The sequence below is a fragment of the Rana temporaria genome, chromosome 2 (genome assembly GCF_905171775.1).
Source record: "Rana temporaria chromosome 2, aRanTem1.1, whole genome shotgun sequence".
Classification (NCBI taxonomy): domain Eukaryota; kingdom Metazoa; phylum Chordata; class Amphibia; order Anura; family Ranidae; genus Rana; species Rana temporaria.
In genome coordinates, this window is record NC_053490.1 from 422,913,246 (window position 1) to 422,930,811 (window position 17,566).

The 17,566-nt window shown below is 45.0% G+C and overlaps 1 protein-coding gene across 1 annotated transcript in view; it reads right to left on the reverse strand.

Annotated features, from left to right (window-relative positions):
* Positions 1-17,566, reverse strand: part of SH3KBP1 (SH3 domain containing kinase binding protein 1) — a 513,710-nt gene that overhangs the window by 238,577 nt on the left and 257,567 nt on the right. Inside the window, 1 exon segment of the mRNA XM_040338226.1 lies at positions 419-545. Within this exon segment, the coding sequence (XP_040194160.1) occupies positions 419-545 (127 nt within the window).

Genomic DNA, 17,566 nt, shown 5'->3' on the forward strand with positions numbered 1-17,566 from the left:
GCCCCTTACAGGTGTACTGCCTGTACCCCCCTGATGGCGGCCCTGGGTACCACCAAGTAAAGACCTCTAAAGGGCTGTGTCCAAATGCCAGAGATGGCCTTATACAAGTCTATGGAAAGTTATTGCACAAGCAAGGCCAACACGGATGATTTTTGAGTCAGGATATAATAAAATGCCGGATAAAGGAAGGTATCTGGGGAGGGGCGAAAATAATAAATATCTTTTTTACTGACAAAAGGATGAGTGGGTGTCATAATTCACTAGTATTGACAACTTTGAAAGTACAGAACGTATTGGTGATTTAAAGTATTTCAGTGTAAAAGCTATTAATATGAATGCTTAAAGCAATTTCATTACCTGTGTATTTTCATAATAATATATGAAATGTTTTAGTACACATCTAAAAGGATTGTCTTACCTTGCTTTATCTGATGATCTTCAAAATTTGCCCCAATTTCTGTTTCGGACCCAATATCCTTAATAAAATTGGAAGGGAACATTCCGGTCTTTCCATGGAGAACTCCCTCCCACCAGCCTTCCTCCACCTGCACACAAGAAACATAAAAAGTAAATGGGTAAGAGGAATACGTATATGATTCAATACTACTCCAGTTCAAGCGCATTTCTGATTTTTATTAGTTGAGGCATGGATTAGATGCTGCCACAGCACCCATTTTAAATGTTTTCAGGGCTATCAGACAGTGCAGGCTGCAAATTTCAAGAGTCTTATGCCGCGTACACACGATTGGAATTTCCGATCGTGTGGGGATTTGGGGATATCTCTACCAGCTTTGCACATCTAGAGAGTGACATTTTTGCCCATTCTTCCTTGCAAAATAAATTGCTCAAGCTCTGTCAGATTGGATGGAGAGCGTCTGTGAACTGCAATTTCCAAGTCTTGCCACAGATTCTCAATTGGATTTAGGTCTGGAATTTGACTGGGCCATACTAACACAAGAATATGCTTTGATCTAAACTAGGGATGTCCCGATACCACTTTTTTAGGAGCGAGTACAAGTACCGATACTTTTTTTCATGTACTCGCTGATACCGATTACCGATACTTTTTTAAAAATGCAGCCGTGTGTCTCCCCAAATGCAGCCGTGTGTCTCCCCAAATGCAGCCGTGTGTCTCCCCAAATGCAGCCGTGTGTCTCCCCAAATGCAGCTGTGTGTCTCCCCATGCAGCCATGTCCCAACATTCAGCTTTGTGTAGGTCTCCCCCCCCCCCGCCTAGTTGATCGGTGCTCGGGGAACATAGCGGCTTTCATTTTGATAGCTGTGTGTTCCCTGCCGCGCGTCATCATATATAGCCCCTCCCCCTTGTCCGGGCACTTTGATAGACAGATCACCCGTCCAATCTTGGGACGGGTGATCTGTCTATCAAAGTGCCCGGACTAGGGGGAGGGGCTATATATGACGCGTGGCGGGGAACACACAGCTATTCAAATGAAAGCTGTTATGTTCTCTGAGCTCCGATCAACTAGACGGCGGCGGCAGCTCTCCTCTCCAGTGACATGTTTTACATACCCGAGGACTGCTCTTCTCTCTGCCTCCTCTCTGCCCCCTCTCTGCCCCCTCTCAGTCTCCTCTCCGACCGCTCTCCGCCCCCTCTCAGGAGGAAGAAAAAAAAAGTATCGGTGAAGCATCGGGAGCATTTGCGCGAGTACAAGTACTCGTGCAAATGCTCAGTATCGGTCCCGATACCGATACTAGTATCGGGACAACCCAAATCTAAACCATTCCATTGTAGCTCTGACTGTATGTTTAGGGTTGTTGTCTTGCTGGAAGGTGAACCTCCGCCCCAGTCTCAAGTATTTTGTAGACTTTAAAGGGCAAGTTCACCTTTACAAAAAAATCTGTAAAGTGATCTTACACAGGACCCCCTGCTCACCTGCAGCATGGCGATCTCCCATTATGAGCCCTGCTATAGCCGCCTCACTGCTCCAGGGTTTAGAAATCCAAAAAGACTTGTAGATGTAATTGCAGTGAAAGATGGTTCTACAAAGTATTGACTCAGGGGGGCTGAATACAAATGCACGCCACACTTTTCACATATTTATTTGTTATTTATCATTTTCCTTCCACATCACAATTATGTGCCACTTTGTGTTGGTCTATCACATAAAATCCCAATACAATACATGTTTTTAGTTGTAACATGACAAAATGTCAAGGGGTATGAATAGTTTTTCAAGGCACTGTATATAGTTTTCTCTTTTTATAAAATACATTTTGGTGTGCAATGAATTCCCTTCTTGGGCTTTTTTACTTGTGCACATGAGTGGTAGAGACAGTTGGAGAGGAGGCTGCATGGTAGAAGACCAGAGGAATAAAGGCAGTCTGTGGCATTTCATTTTTGAATAGTATTTGGACAAAACTCCACAGATTTGTCCGATGGAAGTCCGATCCTGTGTATGAGGCTTTAGAATCCCAAGTATGAACGTCCTTAGGATCACTCTGTATAAAAACCAGCCCCAAACCAAGAAAATAGAGGGGAAAAAAGTAGGGGGAGGGATAAAGTTCTCTTTCCTTTCTCTGCCACCACATCTCCTCACAACCCTCCTTATTTTATTCAAGGACATATACCACTCTACGTCTCTTAGTCCACTTTACTATTTTACAATACATCACACCTCTACCAATTCCCTCAACTTCGAGGATGCACATTAATATTTAATGAAGAGCACACTGCAGAACATTTCTCAGAATCATCGTTTAACATTGCGGTTGGTTCCTCCATGCTACACAAGTATTAAGAAGCTTATTTATGACCAACTAGCAAACGAATACCTTGCCCCCCAAAAAGACAAAAGTTGATTAAATTGGAAATAGGGCAAGGCCACAGCGTTATTGAACTTTTCAAATGTAACAACTTTCCAAATGTATCAAACAACAATGCCAGTCAAAGTTTTACTGTGAGCACCCAAAAACATGAACTCAGACAGTTTTAGAGTCCTGCCGCCACCCCTTTCAGTGCCAGACAGGCATAAGACTGACCCCTAGAATTTAACTTAAGGGCATATCCCATAAAGCAACATTAATTGCTGGCAAGGTCAAAAGCACCAATAAAGCTGTGACAAAACATCACAACGGGCGGGAGGGTGGTCAACTTGTGTGACAGCTGATTCTCCTCAGAGCAGTTGGATGTGCCCCAGCGTAGCCTTCAGGCTCCACTGAATCACCTCAGGTCTTTATAGCTATAATCCTAAGGAAGACACTTAACTTCCCTTTTAGGTTCACGCCCACAGTGATGTCATGCTTCCAGCAGTCAAGGCTTCCTTTCCATAAAAGAAGGTTCGAAGGGCCTTCATTTCCTCTACCCATTCCACCTATTTAGTTCCTCTTGCAATCAAAGTGCATGCCTGGTAATCCTACCAGTAAAATGTACTTCTTCTAAAAGGGCGGCAATGCTAATGCTGCAGCTTTGTAACCATGTGTAGAGACTAGGACAACAGAGTTGCATTTTCATAAAGCTGAAGAAGAGGGTTATCACATTGTCACTAGACATGTGCATACTGAAATATTTTGTTTAGGAATTTCCTTTTCGTCCAAAAAATAAATGTATTTAGTAACTCCCGAAATTCGTTTTTATTAATTTAGTTTTTCGTAAAATAAATGCATTCGTCCGAAAATCCAAATCAATTAAGGTCGACTATAGAAGAATTCTAATGTTGTATGACTAATAATAATTATATATTTATTAATCATTATTACTAGTCAACCAATATTAGAATTCTTCTATAGCCTATGGGCAGAGCATTTCACCATAAATATCCGCTTGCTGCGATCGTATGTTTTTAGCTACTTCGTCGAATCTTCATGTCTCTCTATGTCAAATCTTTTCTCTCTATGTCGACTCTTCTTAATGTCTCTATAATGTCGAATCTTTTCTCTCAATGTCGAATCTTTTCTCTTTATGTAGAATAATATTGGACTAATAGAGTTAAGGTTAGGCACATTCGACCGCAATGAAAACGAAAATAAAGCATTTTGTTTATGTCCGATCTTTCGGGTTTCATTTTCTGTGCTTTCGTTATCGTTTGTTAAAACGATAACGAAAATACCTGAAATTCAGGCGAAAACTAATGCACATGTCTAATTGTCACTGCTGTTAACTCTTCGCCACACTGCTAGTCAGCAACAGGATATGACCAGCTTTACTCACTGACATAGCATTGTCCACATGGTCTGTAATAAAGAGCATGGCTTCAATTTCTGCTACCCTATGAGCTGGTTCTATCCCACCTATTTGTATTTTTTATGTGTTGTATTGAACTGCATCCGGTTACTAATGTTTTGATGTTTGAAGACATCTAGTAGTGATTTAGGGCCACTATAACTTGTTTACTTATGTGATCTGTTGCTGAACAAAGAGACTGTTAATTGCTGAACAAAGAGACTGTTACCGTATTTTCCGGCGTATAAGATGACTTTTTACACAAAAAAAAAACAGCCAAAAAGCAAGGGTCGTCTTATACGCCGGGTCAGTCCCTCAGACGGCCGCTGGATGTGCGGTAATACATTGCGGGGGGCGTGGTCTGGTTGCAATTGAATAGGGCTGCTTAATCCCGGAGTTCCGCTCCCCCACAGAGCTACACAAAGCCATCCAGCTGCCCACCCAAGCTCCTCTCCCCTAGAACAGGGGATATCGACACTGTTCATCCCCCGGATCATGACCCACGGCAGCTCCCGATCATCAGGAACATGCAGGCTACTTACTACATGCAGCCCCCACAGCTTCCGGACCAAAATGTCACCGATCGGGACAGAGACGTCCTGCCGCCGAGCTCACTGCCTGTGTCTGATCCACATCACGATCAGGTATCTGACATAGAGGAGACAGAGCAGCAACAACCTCATCTGGACTGCTCTCCCTCTGATAGAGATAAGAGGTCTGCCATGTTACCTGCACACTCTCCCACAAAGCCTCCCCCTGTGAAGAGACAGCATGGCGCTGAGCCTTGTAGTCCCACAGCTGAAGTTGCTTCTACCTAGCCTCTGGCAACGTTTACAACCACAAGAAGGAAGAAATATGAAGCTTTGGAAGGGGGGGGGGTCGTCTTATACGGTGCGTACATGCAAAAACTCTTAAAAAAACTATAAAATTAAGGGGTAGTCTTATATGCCCGGTCACCTTATACACCGGAAAATACGGTAATTACCCTGGAGTGATCAATAGGTACTGTACATAGAGGAAGGAAGGAAGGAAAGAAGGAAGGAAGGAAGAAGCAGATTCTTTGTAAATAGGGAAGAAGTTGTCCCTTGTTCTCCATGTTTTTTAAGTTGGGTATCCTATAATTCCCTACCCCATCCAAGTTATCATCCCCTAATAAAACAACAAAAACAAGCCAAGGACTGAATTTCTGTTTGAAAGAATAAAGGAAATGATACAAACAGACCTTTACATCTAAAAGTCAAAATAGTAAAACTTATGCCCCCTACACACAATCGGAATTTCCGAATGGCCCCTAAAATCCGATGGATTTTTTCGTCGGAATTCCGTTCAAGCTGTCTTGCATACACACTGTCAGACCGAATTCCGAACATCCAAAACGCGGTGAAGTAAAACCCTACGACGAGCCGAGAAAAATGAATTTCAATGCTTGCGAGCATGCGTCGACTTGATTCTGAGCATGCATGGGTTTTTTCTCCGTCGGAGTTGCACATAGATGATAGGAATTTTTTTCTCCATCGGAAAAAAATAAAACATGTAAAAAAAGTCTGATGGGGCCCACACACGACCGGAATTTCCGATGAAAAAAGACCATCTGACTTTTTTCATCGGAAATTCCGAACGTGTGTACGCGGCATCACAATTTTATTTATATTCTCTGTCTTCTTACAGTATAACAGCTTCAAAAGCTCTGGCACATAGGCAAACAATGTCAAATGCATATGTGTGGGCTAATAATCAAATCTGAGCTATCATTACTTTTACATCAAACCTGAGAACATAAACACGAGTGACTCATCTGTAGGTGGTGTGGCACATGTTATACATATGAACACAGTTGTTCACATATTTAGGTCACATTTCAATGCAGAAGAATGATTTCAGGTTATTTCTATAGATAGATTACACTTGTAAATATAAGTAGGTGTACATTGTATACAGTTTATTCATCAGAAATACAGTTATTTGCTACAAATATTTTTAGTACACTGACTTTTTTAAGCAAATCTGTTATCTAGAAGTGGAACCCCATATAAATGGATTTCCCATTAGGCTAGAGGAGGCTTTTGTTCATCAGTTGGTCTTTACAGCTTAACGGGATCAAGTGAGTGGAGCGGTTTCTTTAAAGTGGAGCTTCTCCCCAAAAACAGCAGTCCCATATATGTATATATAATATATATATTTTCAAATGCTCAGATGGTACAGGATCTCTGTTTAGCGAATCAGAGTATGCCTGTGTAAGGCCAATGTTGGATGTTGTTGATCTTGCAGAGGGTTGATGTTACTCCTTCCCTGACACCAGCAGCACTCATACAGCCCCACAGAAGGACACTGCCACCACCATGTTTCACTGTAGGCACCATGCATTTTTCTTTGTACGTCTCGCCTTTGTAACGCCATGCAGTTTTGAAGCCATCAGTTCCAAAAACATTAAATTTATCTTGATCTTATCACTCCAGAGTACAGAGTCCCAGTAGTCGTCTCCTTTTTCAGCATTGGCCCTGGCAAATTCTTGGCAAGCTTTTTTGTGCATGGATGACACCCATGCATGCCATTCCTTTTTAGTGTACACCATATTGTGTCACGGGAAAGAAGCGCCCCAGTTTGGCTTTCCACTTCTTTAGCCAACTTGCATGGCGATTTTCTTCAACCCCTGTCATCAAAAGATGCTCCTGCCAAGGTGTAAGGCCTCATACACACAATCGGTTAAACAGAGGACAACGGTCTGATGGACCGTTTTCATCGGTCAAAACCGATCGTGTGTGGGCCCCATAAGTTAGTTAACCATCGGTTAAAAAAAAGCCAACTTGTTTTAAATTTAACCGATGGATTCCTAACCGATGGGAAAAAAACGATCGTTAGTAGGCACAACCATCGGTTAAAAATCCACGCATGCTCAGAATCAAGTCGACGCATGCTTGGAAGCATTGAACTTCATTTTTTTCAGCACGTCGTTGTGTTTTACGTCACTGCTTTCTGACACGATCGTTTTTTTAACCGATGGTGTGTAGGCGTGACGGACCATCAGTCAGCTTCATCGGTTAACCGATTAAAACGGTCCATCGGTCCGTTCTCATCGGATGGACCGATCGTGTGTACGAGGCTTTAAGGTCCATGGACAGCCTGGATGTCTCTGTGAGATGGTTGCAGTTCCATCTTTGGTAATATTTTGTATCATTTTTGCCACATTATTTTGACTGATAAGTAAAGCTTTGCTGATCTTCTTGTAGCCTTAATTTTTCTTGTGCAAAGAAATTATTTTCTTTCTCAGGCCTTGTAACATTTCTCTTCCATGCAGTGCCATTGCATGAAATGGGAAGGGGTTTTCTTTGTTAAAGAGTAGCTACACTTTTGTTGAGAAAAAAAAACATTCTCCTCTGGGTGATCGATGTACCATTGCAAGGAGTATAACAAACTTTGTTGCAGAGTCCTACCTTATGTTATTTCTGAAGAAGTCCATGTGTCTCTGCCTCTGTTCTGAGTTGGTCTAATTGAAGTGGTTTCATAATTTACTGTCAGGTGTAGCAGCAGCAGGGCACTAATGAGGAAAGCTGCTGGGCCTGCATCCCTTAGACAGGCTCATATTGAAAGTAACTCTCCGAAAATGAAATTTTTGTTGCAGGGGATGCCTGAAATCTGACTTGTATCTTAGTGCAGATTTCTTGGAAATTTGGAGAGCCAATAACACAAGCAGGAAATAATGTTTCTGGGGAGTGGTCAGTACACAGTCTGTGTACAGACCAACCCCAGGTAGCCATACTGCAATGCATTCTCAGAAAAATTACAGAACTGCAGATTGAAAAGAAAAGGTCATTTTTAATAATATTCAATTACTATATGATTAGTGTCATAATTATATGCACTATATTATTTTTTCTTTATTTGCTATTTTTTCCCCCCCGAAAGTGGAGTTATCCTTTGGCCCCTTTCACACGTGTGGACCGTATGTCCGCTTTTTCATCCATCCGTTTGCGGATGAAAAAGGGACATACATTGGTCCCTATGTGATTGCGTAATCGTCCGCCTCCGCAAAGATCCGATTTTGCAGACGGAAGAAAACCCTATTTTTTCTTCCGTCTGCAGAGCGGATTGGATGAACACGGACATACGGTCCGTGTTCATCCGATCCCCCCATAGGGGAGAGCGGAGAAAAGACAGGGCGGTCCCTGCACAGTGTGCGGGGACCGCCCTGTCATCCACCGGCTCAGCGGGGATCAACGGAGCGATGCCCGCTGAGCTTACTGATCCGCCCTGTGTGAAAGGGGCCTTTAAGTAACACCCTTTTATAATCAACTGTCTGCTGGACATCATCTGTTTAATGAAGAATTAGACTCACCTGTAGTTTAGTTCTTGTTTATTGGGATTTTATTGTAAAAAATTTAGCTTTGTAATATGGACAAAAACTCACCCAAGCTCTACCGCATGATTGTAGAATGATGAGCGGAAAACCGGTGCTCAGGCTTGTTGTGTCCTATAAACATAAAAATAGCACAAAATGCCAGCACAACATCTAAAGTGCTAAAATTTAGCTTTGCTTCTAAAGCCCAGGGGATTGTCTGTTGACAGACTGTTGTCCTAAAAATCCTACCATTTAGTACGCTCCTTTTGACAATTGTTGTCCAAGTTTCGGCCAACAAATGTTGGATGATATGCCAGTAAATTTTGGTTGGACAAAGGCTCCACGTTAGATTTTCATATGGTCAGTACACAAATCCGTCACACAAAAAGTCGAAAGTACAAACACGCACACTCGGAATCAATGCTCACCAAACACGAAATTAGCGTAAGGGACCAAAGGGTGGCGCTCAAGAGCTGAAATGAATTGTAGTGGGTCACTAAGTTTGTGGCACGACAATTGTGCAACGTTGGTATGCAAGACAAGATCCTGGCATACGCCCTTTTGACAAAAATCAGCCACTCGGTTGGCCAACAATCATACCGTGTGTACGAGGCTTAAGGCCCCGTTCACACCTAGGCGTATATACGCCTGTAGTGTGAACGCCGCTGCCGCCCCGACACGCCAGAGGGATGCTTTAGCATTGCCCTCTATGGAGATGGGTCACATCTCCACGCCGGACGCCTGCCGCCTGAAAAAAGGTCCCGGAGGGGGTTACAGGCTGCATTCACAATCGCGGAGTTTTGTAGCCGCGAATCGCGGTAAAAAACGCCGCTATTTGCCGCCGCAATTCGCGGGACAAAACTCAGCGATTCAGTACGCTATAGTGTGCAGCCTTAGACTTTCATAGGGGTGTATTAATTTTTGCAACATGGTCTTGAATTAATTTGTTAGGAAAAATCCTTTTTTGTGCGTGGAAATGAACAAATCTTGGTTGCAATCAATCGCCGCATTGGTGAGCCACATTTATTTTTTTCAGCTTTTTTGATGTTAGAAAGTTTTTACAACTGAAAAACTCTTCTCAGAACTCACTTGCCTTGGGGTTTTTCTTACAGCCTGTGATGTAGCCCAGTGACCCCGCACCCTTCTGACATCATGTGCTGTCATGTGACGTCAGAAGGTGGCAGGGCCATCCAGTTACATCACCCTTGCCTATATAACAGTTGTCAAATTGAATAGACAGCATCGAGGCGGAGCTTTGTTCTTTTTTAAAAGGAATGTCAAAAACGGTCTCTTGCAGTTTTTACATTTTGACACCTTCTTGGTGAATAGGTAAGATTACGATGCTCGTTCACATAGGTGGAGCCGGGATCTGGGGGCCCCCTTGTTAAAGGGGGCTTCCAGATTCCGATAAGCCCCCCAGCCGCAGACCCAGACAACCACAACCAGACAACCACAGTCCAGGGTTGTCGGGAAGAGGTCCTTGTCCCCATCAACAACTGCTATTCAGGTACTACCCAGTCTATCAGTCTGAAGGTCACGTGTTTGTGACGTCCATACAAGAAGCACTGCTTTTTGGAGCGAGCCCATTTCTATTTCGTGGAAATATAATGGTGGTGAGCGTATGATGTTTTGATGCCAGGACCATATCCAACAATATGTCTTGGCTTGGGCCTGGACAGTTACTTTGCAGATCCATCAGCAGGGTCCCTCATTTGAAATTTGATGAGCCTTGTCTGACCTTCTTGGTCATTCTTGGAGGTGAGCGCCCAATACATTTTTCAATCGATGCCGGATTGATGTTTGGTTTCCTTCTATCAAGCTACAGATCTATTAGTCATTGACTTATTTATTTATGAACCGATACCTACTTCCAATTTTTCACAAAGATTTTATAGTTAATACTGTAATGTGTAACTTAAGACTTAGTGGAAAATCTTTGCCCACAATTTTCTGGGTGTAGATGAAACGTGCAAACATCATGTATAAATAAACACATATGCTATGCCAACTGTGTGTTACAGCTATCTATTTTTTCGCACATCTTTTTGCACGTCAGATAATCTACACTGTTATAAATATTCATGAGTGCTGAAAATTGACAGTATTTAGTGCCATGGTTCACAGATCATAAAGAAAAAAAATAGTGGGTTGACAAATGATGAAGCAGAGAATAAAAGAAAAAGACAAAAAACATTGGAACTCTCGATTAAGTATGTCTGGCGTTTATTCTGCCTTTATCATTGACAACTGACCTAAAGGAAGAATTTCATTTAAAGGGGTTGTAAACCTTCCTTTTTTTTTTCTTACAAATAACAAACCTATCATACTTACCTCCACTATGCAGTTCTTTTGCACAGAGTGGCCTCCATTGTCCTCTTCTGGGGTCCCTTGGCGGCTCTCTCGGTTCATGCCCGCAATAGCTAACCCCCTCGGGAAGCTCTCTCCCGAGGGGGTTACCTTGCGGGCACGCTCCCATCTCATACACTCTGGGGCAGATTCACGTAGAGCCGCGTAAAATTGTGCAGGCGTAACGTATCTGATTTACGTTATACCTCCGCAACTTACACGGGCAAGTGCTGTATTCTCAAAGCACTTGCTCCGTAAGTTGCGGCGGCGTAGCGTAAATCGGCCGGCGTAAGCCCGCCTAATTCAAATTTGGATCGGGGGGGCGTGTTTTATGCAAAACTACTGTGACCTGACGTGATTGACGTTTTTTCGGAACGGCGCATGCGCCGTCCGTGGAATTTCCCAGTGTGCATTGCTCCAAAGTACGCCGCAAGGACGTCATTGGTTTCGACGTGAACGTAAATGACGTCCAGCCCCATTTACGGACGACTTACACAAACGGCGTAACTTTTTCAAATTTCGACGCGGGAACGACGGCCATACTTAACATTGGCTGCGCCTCATATAGCAGGGGCAACTTTACGCCGGGAAAAACCATAACGTAAACGTCGTAACTTTACTGCGTCGGCCGCGCGTACGTTCGGGAATTCGCCTATCTAACTAATTTGCATACTCTACGCGGAATTAGACGGAAGCGCCACCTAGCGGTCCAAAAAAAAATGCAGTTAAGATCCGACGGCGTAAGAGACTTACGCCTGTCGGATCTAATGGATATCTATGCGTAACTGATTCTGAGAATCAGGCGCATAGATACGACGGCGCAACTCAGAGATACGACGGCGTATCTGGAGATACGCCGTCTTATCTCGGTTGTGAATCTGGGCCTCTGCGTCAACAGACACAGAGTGTATTTCTCGACCCCGCTGCTGTCAATCTATTCAATTAACGCCGAGAAGCAGTGGAGAAGAGGATGCCGGGGACGAGCCGAGCAGGCGAACGAATGGGGGGGCCGTCATTGCCAGGTGTTTTTTCACCTTAATGCATAGGACCCATTAAGGTGAAAAAACACAAACCCTTACAACCCCTTGAAAGAACAACGCCAGGAAATTTGGGAACAGCTATCTAGAAAGTAATGCAACTTTTCTTTAGTATGAAAGGATATTCAGTTTATCTTTGATGTATAGTTTATAAGACTCCACTGTACAAAATGTACAGTTAAAGCCTGTTGTAACATAGCTCTGTGCTTTACAAATGTGTGCTACAAGCTAGTAAGCATATAAAACAGTTAAAAATTAATAATAAAAAATAATGCTGGCTTGAGTGCCCTAATCATTTTATATACAGTGAGGGAAAAAGTATTTGATCCCCTGATTTTGTACATTTTCCACTGACAAATAAATGATCAGTCTATAATTTTAATGGTAGGTTTATTTTAACAGTGAGAGAGAATAACAACAAAAAAATCCAGAAAAACGCATTTCAAAAAAGTTATAAATTGATTTGCATTTTAATGAGTGAAATAAGTATTTGCCCCATTTTTCAAAACATGACTTCGGTGGCAAAACCCTTATTGGCAATCACAGATATTTCTTGTAGTTGGCCACCAGGTTTGCACACCTTTCAGGAGGGATTTTGTCCCACTCCTCATTGCAGATCTTCTCCAAGTCAAAAATGTTTCAAGGCTGACTCGAACCTTCAGCTTTTTGGGTTTTGGGTTATTGTCATGCTGGGAAACCCATTTGCAACCCATTTTCAATGCCCTGGTTGAGGGAAGGAGGTTCTCCCCCAAGATTTGACAATACATGGCCGCATCCATCGTCCCTTTGATGCAGTGAAGTTGTCATTTCCCCTTAGGATAAAAACACCCCCAAAGCATGTTGTTTCCACCTCTATGCTTGACAGATGGGATGGTGTTCTTGGGGTCATAGGCAGCATTCCTCCTCCTCCAAACACAGCGAGTTGAGTTGATGCCAAAGAACTTGATTTTGGGAGAAGATGACCTGGTAATGGTTTTGCAGGTGCAGTAAAATTAGTCTTGGACTTCATATACAGACACTTTTGATGGATCAGTCAGCTTAATGCTTATGCAAATGTGTCAGGGAAGGTTCCCCCTGCTGGTGTTACTGCTATGTTATCCTTGGGCTGCAGTACTGGCGTCCACCAGCGGGGCGTTCTTAGCAGTGTGGAGCACACAGCCCTTCCTGCGTTCAGGTGTGACCTGAATGCAATCAGCACGCCTCTATAAATACCCGGCGTGTGTAATCACTCCTCGCCCTGGTATCGTCATACCTCCTGGACCTGAGCTTGTATTTGACCCTGATTTCTGGACCTGATCCCTGGACCTGATCCTTGATCCCTGCCTGGACTTGTCCTCCCTGTGTCCTGATTCCTGTCCCCATCCTTACCCATCTACTGACCTCCCATGTGTATGACCTTGGCTTGGCTCGTTTATGAATACGGTATTCCCCTTTATTTGTACATACTGTTTTGTCGTTTTATTGTGCACTGGTGGTTCACACATTTGTAAATAAACACCTTTATTTCACTACTCACCTTGTTTGGTTCCTCTGTGCGGTCACCCAGTCTGATCTACCAGCATTCCTGACAGTATACCAGGGCCATCCCTTGATCAGACGTGATTGCTTTGAGGAACCATACTGGTGTAGTGTGTGGCTCTAAAGATGGATTTCAATGAAATCATTTACTATTCTCTGCTGGCAGAGGAGGATGAGGAATATTGTCGCCAGGTTTTTGAGGGATGGACAAGTGACCAGCTGATGGAAGCCATCCGATCAGCCCATTCCATGGTGGATCAGGGTTATATGTCTTATGATGATGTTCAGGCATTAATCCGTTTGTGTGTAAAGCCAGCTCTGTCATTTATTCCTGATGGCAGTGACGATTTCTCTCCCCCCTTCAGTCATGACCAAGTTGAATCCCTGGTGTGGTTATTAGAGGATGATCCAGTTTCTTTTGATGAACATTATTCCTCCTGTCCCCAGCAGAAGTTGTCTGAGTGCATTAGTTCAGTGCAGTCTCTGATTAGACAAGGTGTGTGTGAATCTGCTTTTGTTCAGCCTGTGCTGCAGGCATGGTCAGATCTCCTGATTCCTGCCTTTAATCCACCTGTTTCCAGCCCTGCCATTAACCACTCACCTTCCCAAAGATCCATCTGTCCATCACCAATGGCAACCCCAGTTGAAGCTCAGTATACACTGCTTCCCACCAGATACCAATATCCAGTCTCTGCTCCCTGTACCTATCCTGCATACAACCCACCTGTCTCTTCTCAGCCGCCTACTAACCCACAAAAACTTCCCCCAGCTACTGTTCCCTCTACTCTGCCATATCCCAATCCTCCTTTCCAGTCCGCTGCACCCCTTACCTACAGAGCTTCTGTGGCTAAGCCCAAGAAAAAACGAAAGTTTTTCCCAACCAAGATGATCCTGCCAGTAACCCAACCTGTCTCCACACCAACCAACCTGCTCCAGTCTGCTTGCATGCCAGCTGAACCTGATTCTGCCAAACCTCTACCTGCTATGCGGCCAGTTTGCCAGCCTGATCCTGTATGCCAGCCTGAAGTTCCTGTGCCAGTTTGCCAGCCTAAAGTTGCTGTGCCAGTTTGCCAGCCTAAAGTTGCTGTGCCAGTTTGCCAGCCTGAAGTTGCTGTGCCAGTTTGCCAGCCTGAAGTTGCTGTGCCAGTTTGCCAGCCTGAAGTTGCTGTGCCAGTTTGCCAGCCTGAAGTTGCTGTTTCAGTGCCATCTGCCCTGCCTGTTTCAGTGCCATCTGCCCTGCCTGTTTCAGCGCCATCTGCCCTGCCTGTTTCAGTGCCATCCGCTGCCCAGTCTGAGGTGTCCCTGCCCGCTGCCCAGCTCGACGACCCAGAGTTTGCTGCCCAGCTCGACGTCCCGGAGCCTGCTGCCCAGCTCGACGTCCCGGAGCCTGCTGCCCAGCTCGACGTCCCGGAGCCTGCTGCCCAGCTCGACGTCCCGGAGCCTGCTGCCCAGCTCGACGACCCGGAGCCTGCTGCCCAGCTCGACGACCCAGAGCTTGCTGCCCAGCTCGACGACCCGGATTTTGCTGTCCAGCTCGACGTCCCGGAGCCTGCTGCCCAGCTCGACGTCCCGGAGCCTGCTGCCCAGCTCGACGTCCCGGAGCCTGCTGCCCAGCTCGACGTCCCGGAGCCTGCTGCCCAGCTCGACGTCCCGGAGCCTGCTGCCCAGCTCGACGACCCGGAGCCTGCTGCCCAGCTCGACGTCCCGGAGCCTGCTGCCCAGCTCGACGTCCCGGAGCCTGCTGCCCAGCTCGACGTCCCGGAGCCTGCTGCCCAGCTCGACGTCCCGGAGCCTGCTGCCCAGCTCGACGTCCCGGAGCCTGCTGCCCAGCTCGACGACCCGGAGTCTGCTGCCCAGCTTGATTTGCCCCTATCTGCATCCCAGCTTGATGTACTTTTTGCCCAACTTAAGATTTCTGTACCCGCTGCCCAGCTTGAGCTGCACTTTGCCCTGTTAAAAGTCATGGACTTTCATCCGGCCCAACCTGATGTGACTTTATCTGCTGCCCAGCTTGACACCACGGACTTTCCCCAGCAACATCTAATTGGAGCGTCCGGAGGCCGCTCCTTTGGGGGGGGGTACTGTCAGGGAAGGTTCCCCCTGCTGGTGTTACTGCTATGTTATCCTTGGGCTGCAGTACTGGCGTCCACCAGCGGGGCGTTCTTAGCAGTGTGGAGCACACAGCCCTTCCTGCGTTCAGGTGTGACCTGAATGCAATCAGCACGCCTCTATAAATACCCGGCGTGTGTAATCACTCCTCGCCCTGGTATCGTCATACCTCCTGGACCTGAGCTTGTATTTGACCCTGATTTCTGGACCTGATCCCTGGACCTGATCCTTGATCCCTGCCTGGACTTGTCCTCCCTGTGTCCTGATTCCTGTCCCCATCCTTACCCATCTACTGACCTCCCATGTGTATGACCTTGGCTTGGCTCGTTTATGAATACGGTATTCCCCTTTATTTGTACATACTGTTTTGTCGTTTTATTGTGCACTGGTGGTTCACACATTTGTAAATAAACACCTTTATTTCACTACTCACCTTGTTTGGTTCCTCTGTGCGGTCACCCAGTCTGATCTACCAGCATTCCTGACAAAATGTGGTTCTGACAGTACTTGTTTGTGCTGAATACATCTGGCAGCTTCAGAGAGTGGATAGGATTCACAAGAATTGCTGCCACTTTGCTATAGTCGAATGCCGCGTACGCACAATCATTTTTCGGGCTCTAGAAAAAACAACGTTTTTTTCAACGTCATCATTAAAACGACCTTGCCTACACACGATCGTTAAATAAAAAATGCTCTAGCAAAGCGCGGTGACGTACAACACATACGCCGGCACTATAAAGGTGAAATTCTATTCGGATGACGCCACCCTTTGGGCTGCTTTAGCTGATTTTGTGTTAGTAAAAGACGATTCGCGCTTTTCTGTCTGTTACAGCGTGATGAATGTGCTTACTCCATTATGAACGGTAGTTTTACCAGAACGAGCGCTCCTGTTTCATATCTTGCTTCTGAGCATGCGCGGGTTTTTCCACGTCGTTAAAGCCCACACAAGATCATTTTTTACAACCCGAAAAACGACAACAACGTTTAAAATTTTTGTGACTTGAGGTGCACAGAAGCCCATTCTTGCACTGCAGTAACGCTTGCTTACCATACGGGAATGCACGTTACATGTGATAGTGCGCTGTGGTGCCATTTATTTTGACTATGTACTATGGTGCCTGTTTAGCATTAATTCATTCTGAATTGCACTTCCACAATGCTGCTGCCTCAATGAACGGTAATGCACTAAATGCAGCAAGTAGATTTTTTGATTCTTTCAAATAAATAGACTGATTACCCCGGTGTGAATGGGTCCTTCCTATACACCTAATAATAATAATAACGCAATTTGTATTCTGAGCAAGCACTGCGCTCAGTCTGCTTTTAAATGTCAAGTGTGTTCTTTTTCTGAGAGCTTTTTACCTTGCTGTCATAACCCTTTTTAGACAAAGTGAACAATAGAAAAGGGCAGACAAAGGCTAAGGCAAGCAAAGCCGCTCAAATGAAAATATGTAAATGCATTTTGCTACTTTCAGTTGCGGTAGATGTAAACTGTTCATCAATGATGATTGTCAGACACTGGCAACCTGTATCGTCAGTCACAGAAGGCCAGCCAGTGCCTGAGATATTACAGAATTCTATTCCAGGTTCTAAGGAAGTACGTGTCAAAAAGAAATAGCTGGATTCAGGTAGGGCGGCTTACTTTTGAGGCGGCGTAGCGTATCGCATATACGCTACGCCGCCGTAAGTCAGAGAGGCAAGTGCTGTATTCACAAAGCACTTGCCTCCTAAGTTATGGCGGCGTATCGTAAATGGTCTGGCGTAAGCGCGCCTAATTCAAATGAGGGGGGCGTGTTTTATGTAAATTACTCGTGACCCGACGTGATTGACGTTTTTCACGTGGACATATCCCAGTGTGCATTGCTCCAAAGTACGCCGCAAGGACGTATTGGTTTCGACGTGAACGTAAATTACGTCCAGCCCCATTCACGAACAACTTACACAAACGACGTAAATTTTTTAAATTTCGACACGGGAACGACTGCCATACTTAACATTGGCTAGGCCAGCTATTTGTTCGACTAACTTTACGCCGGAAAA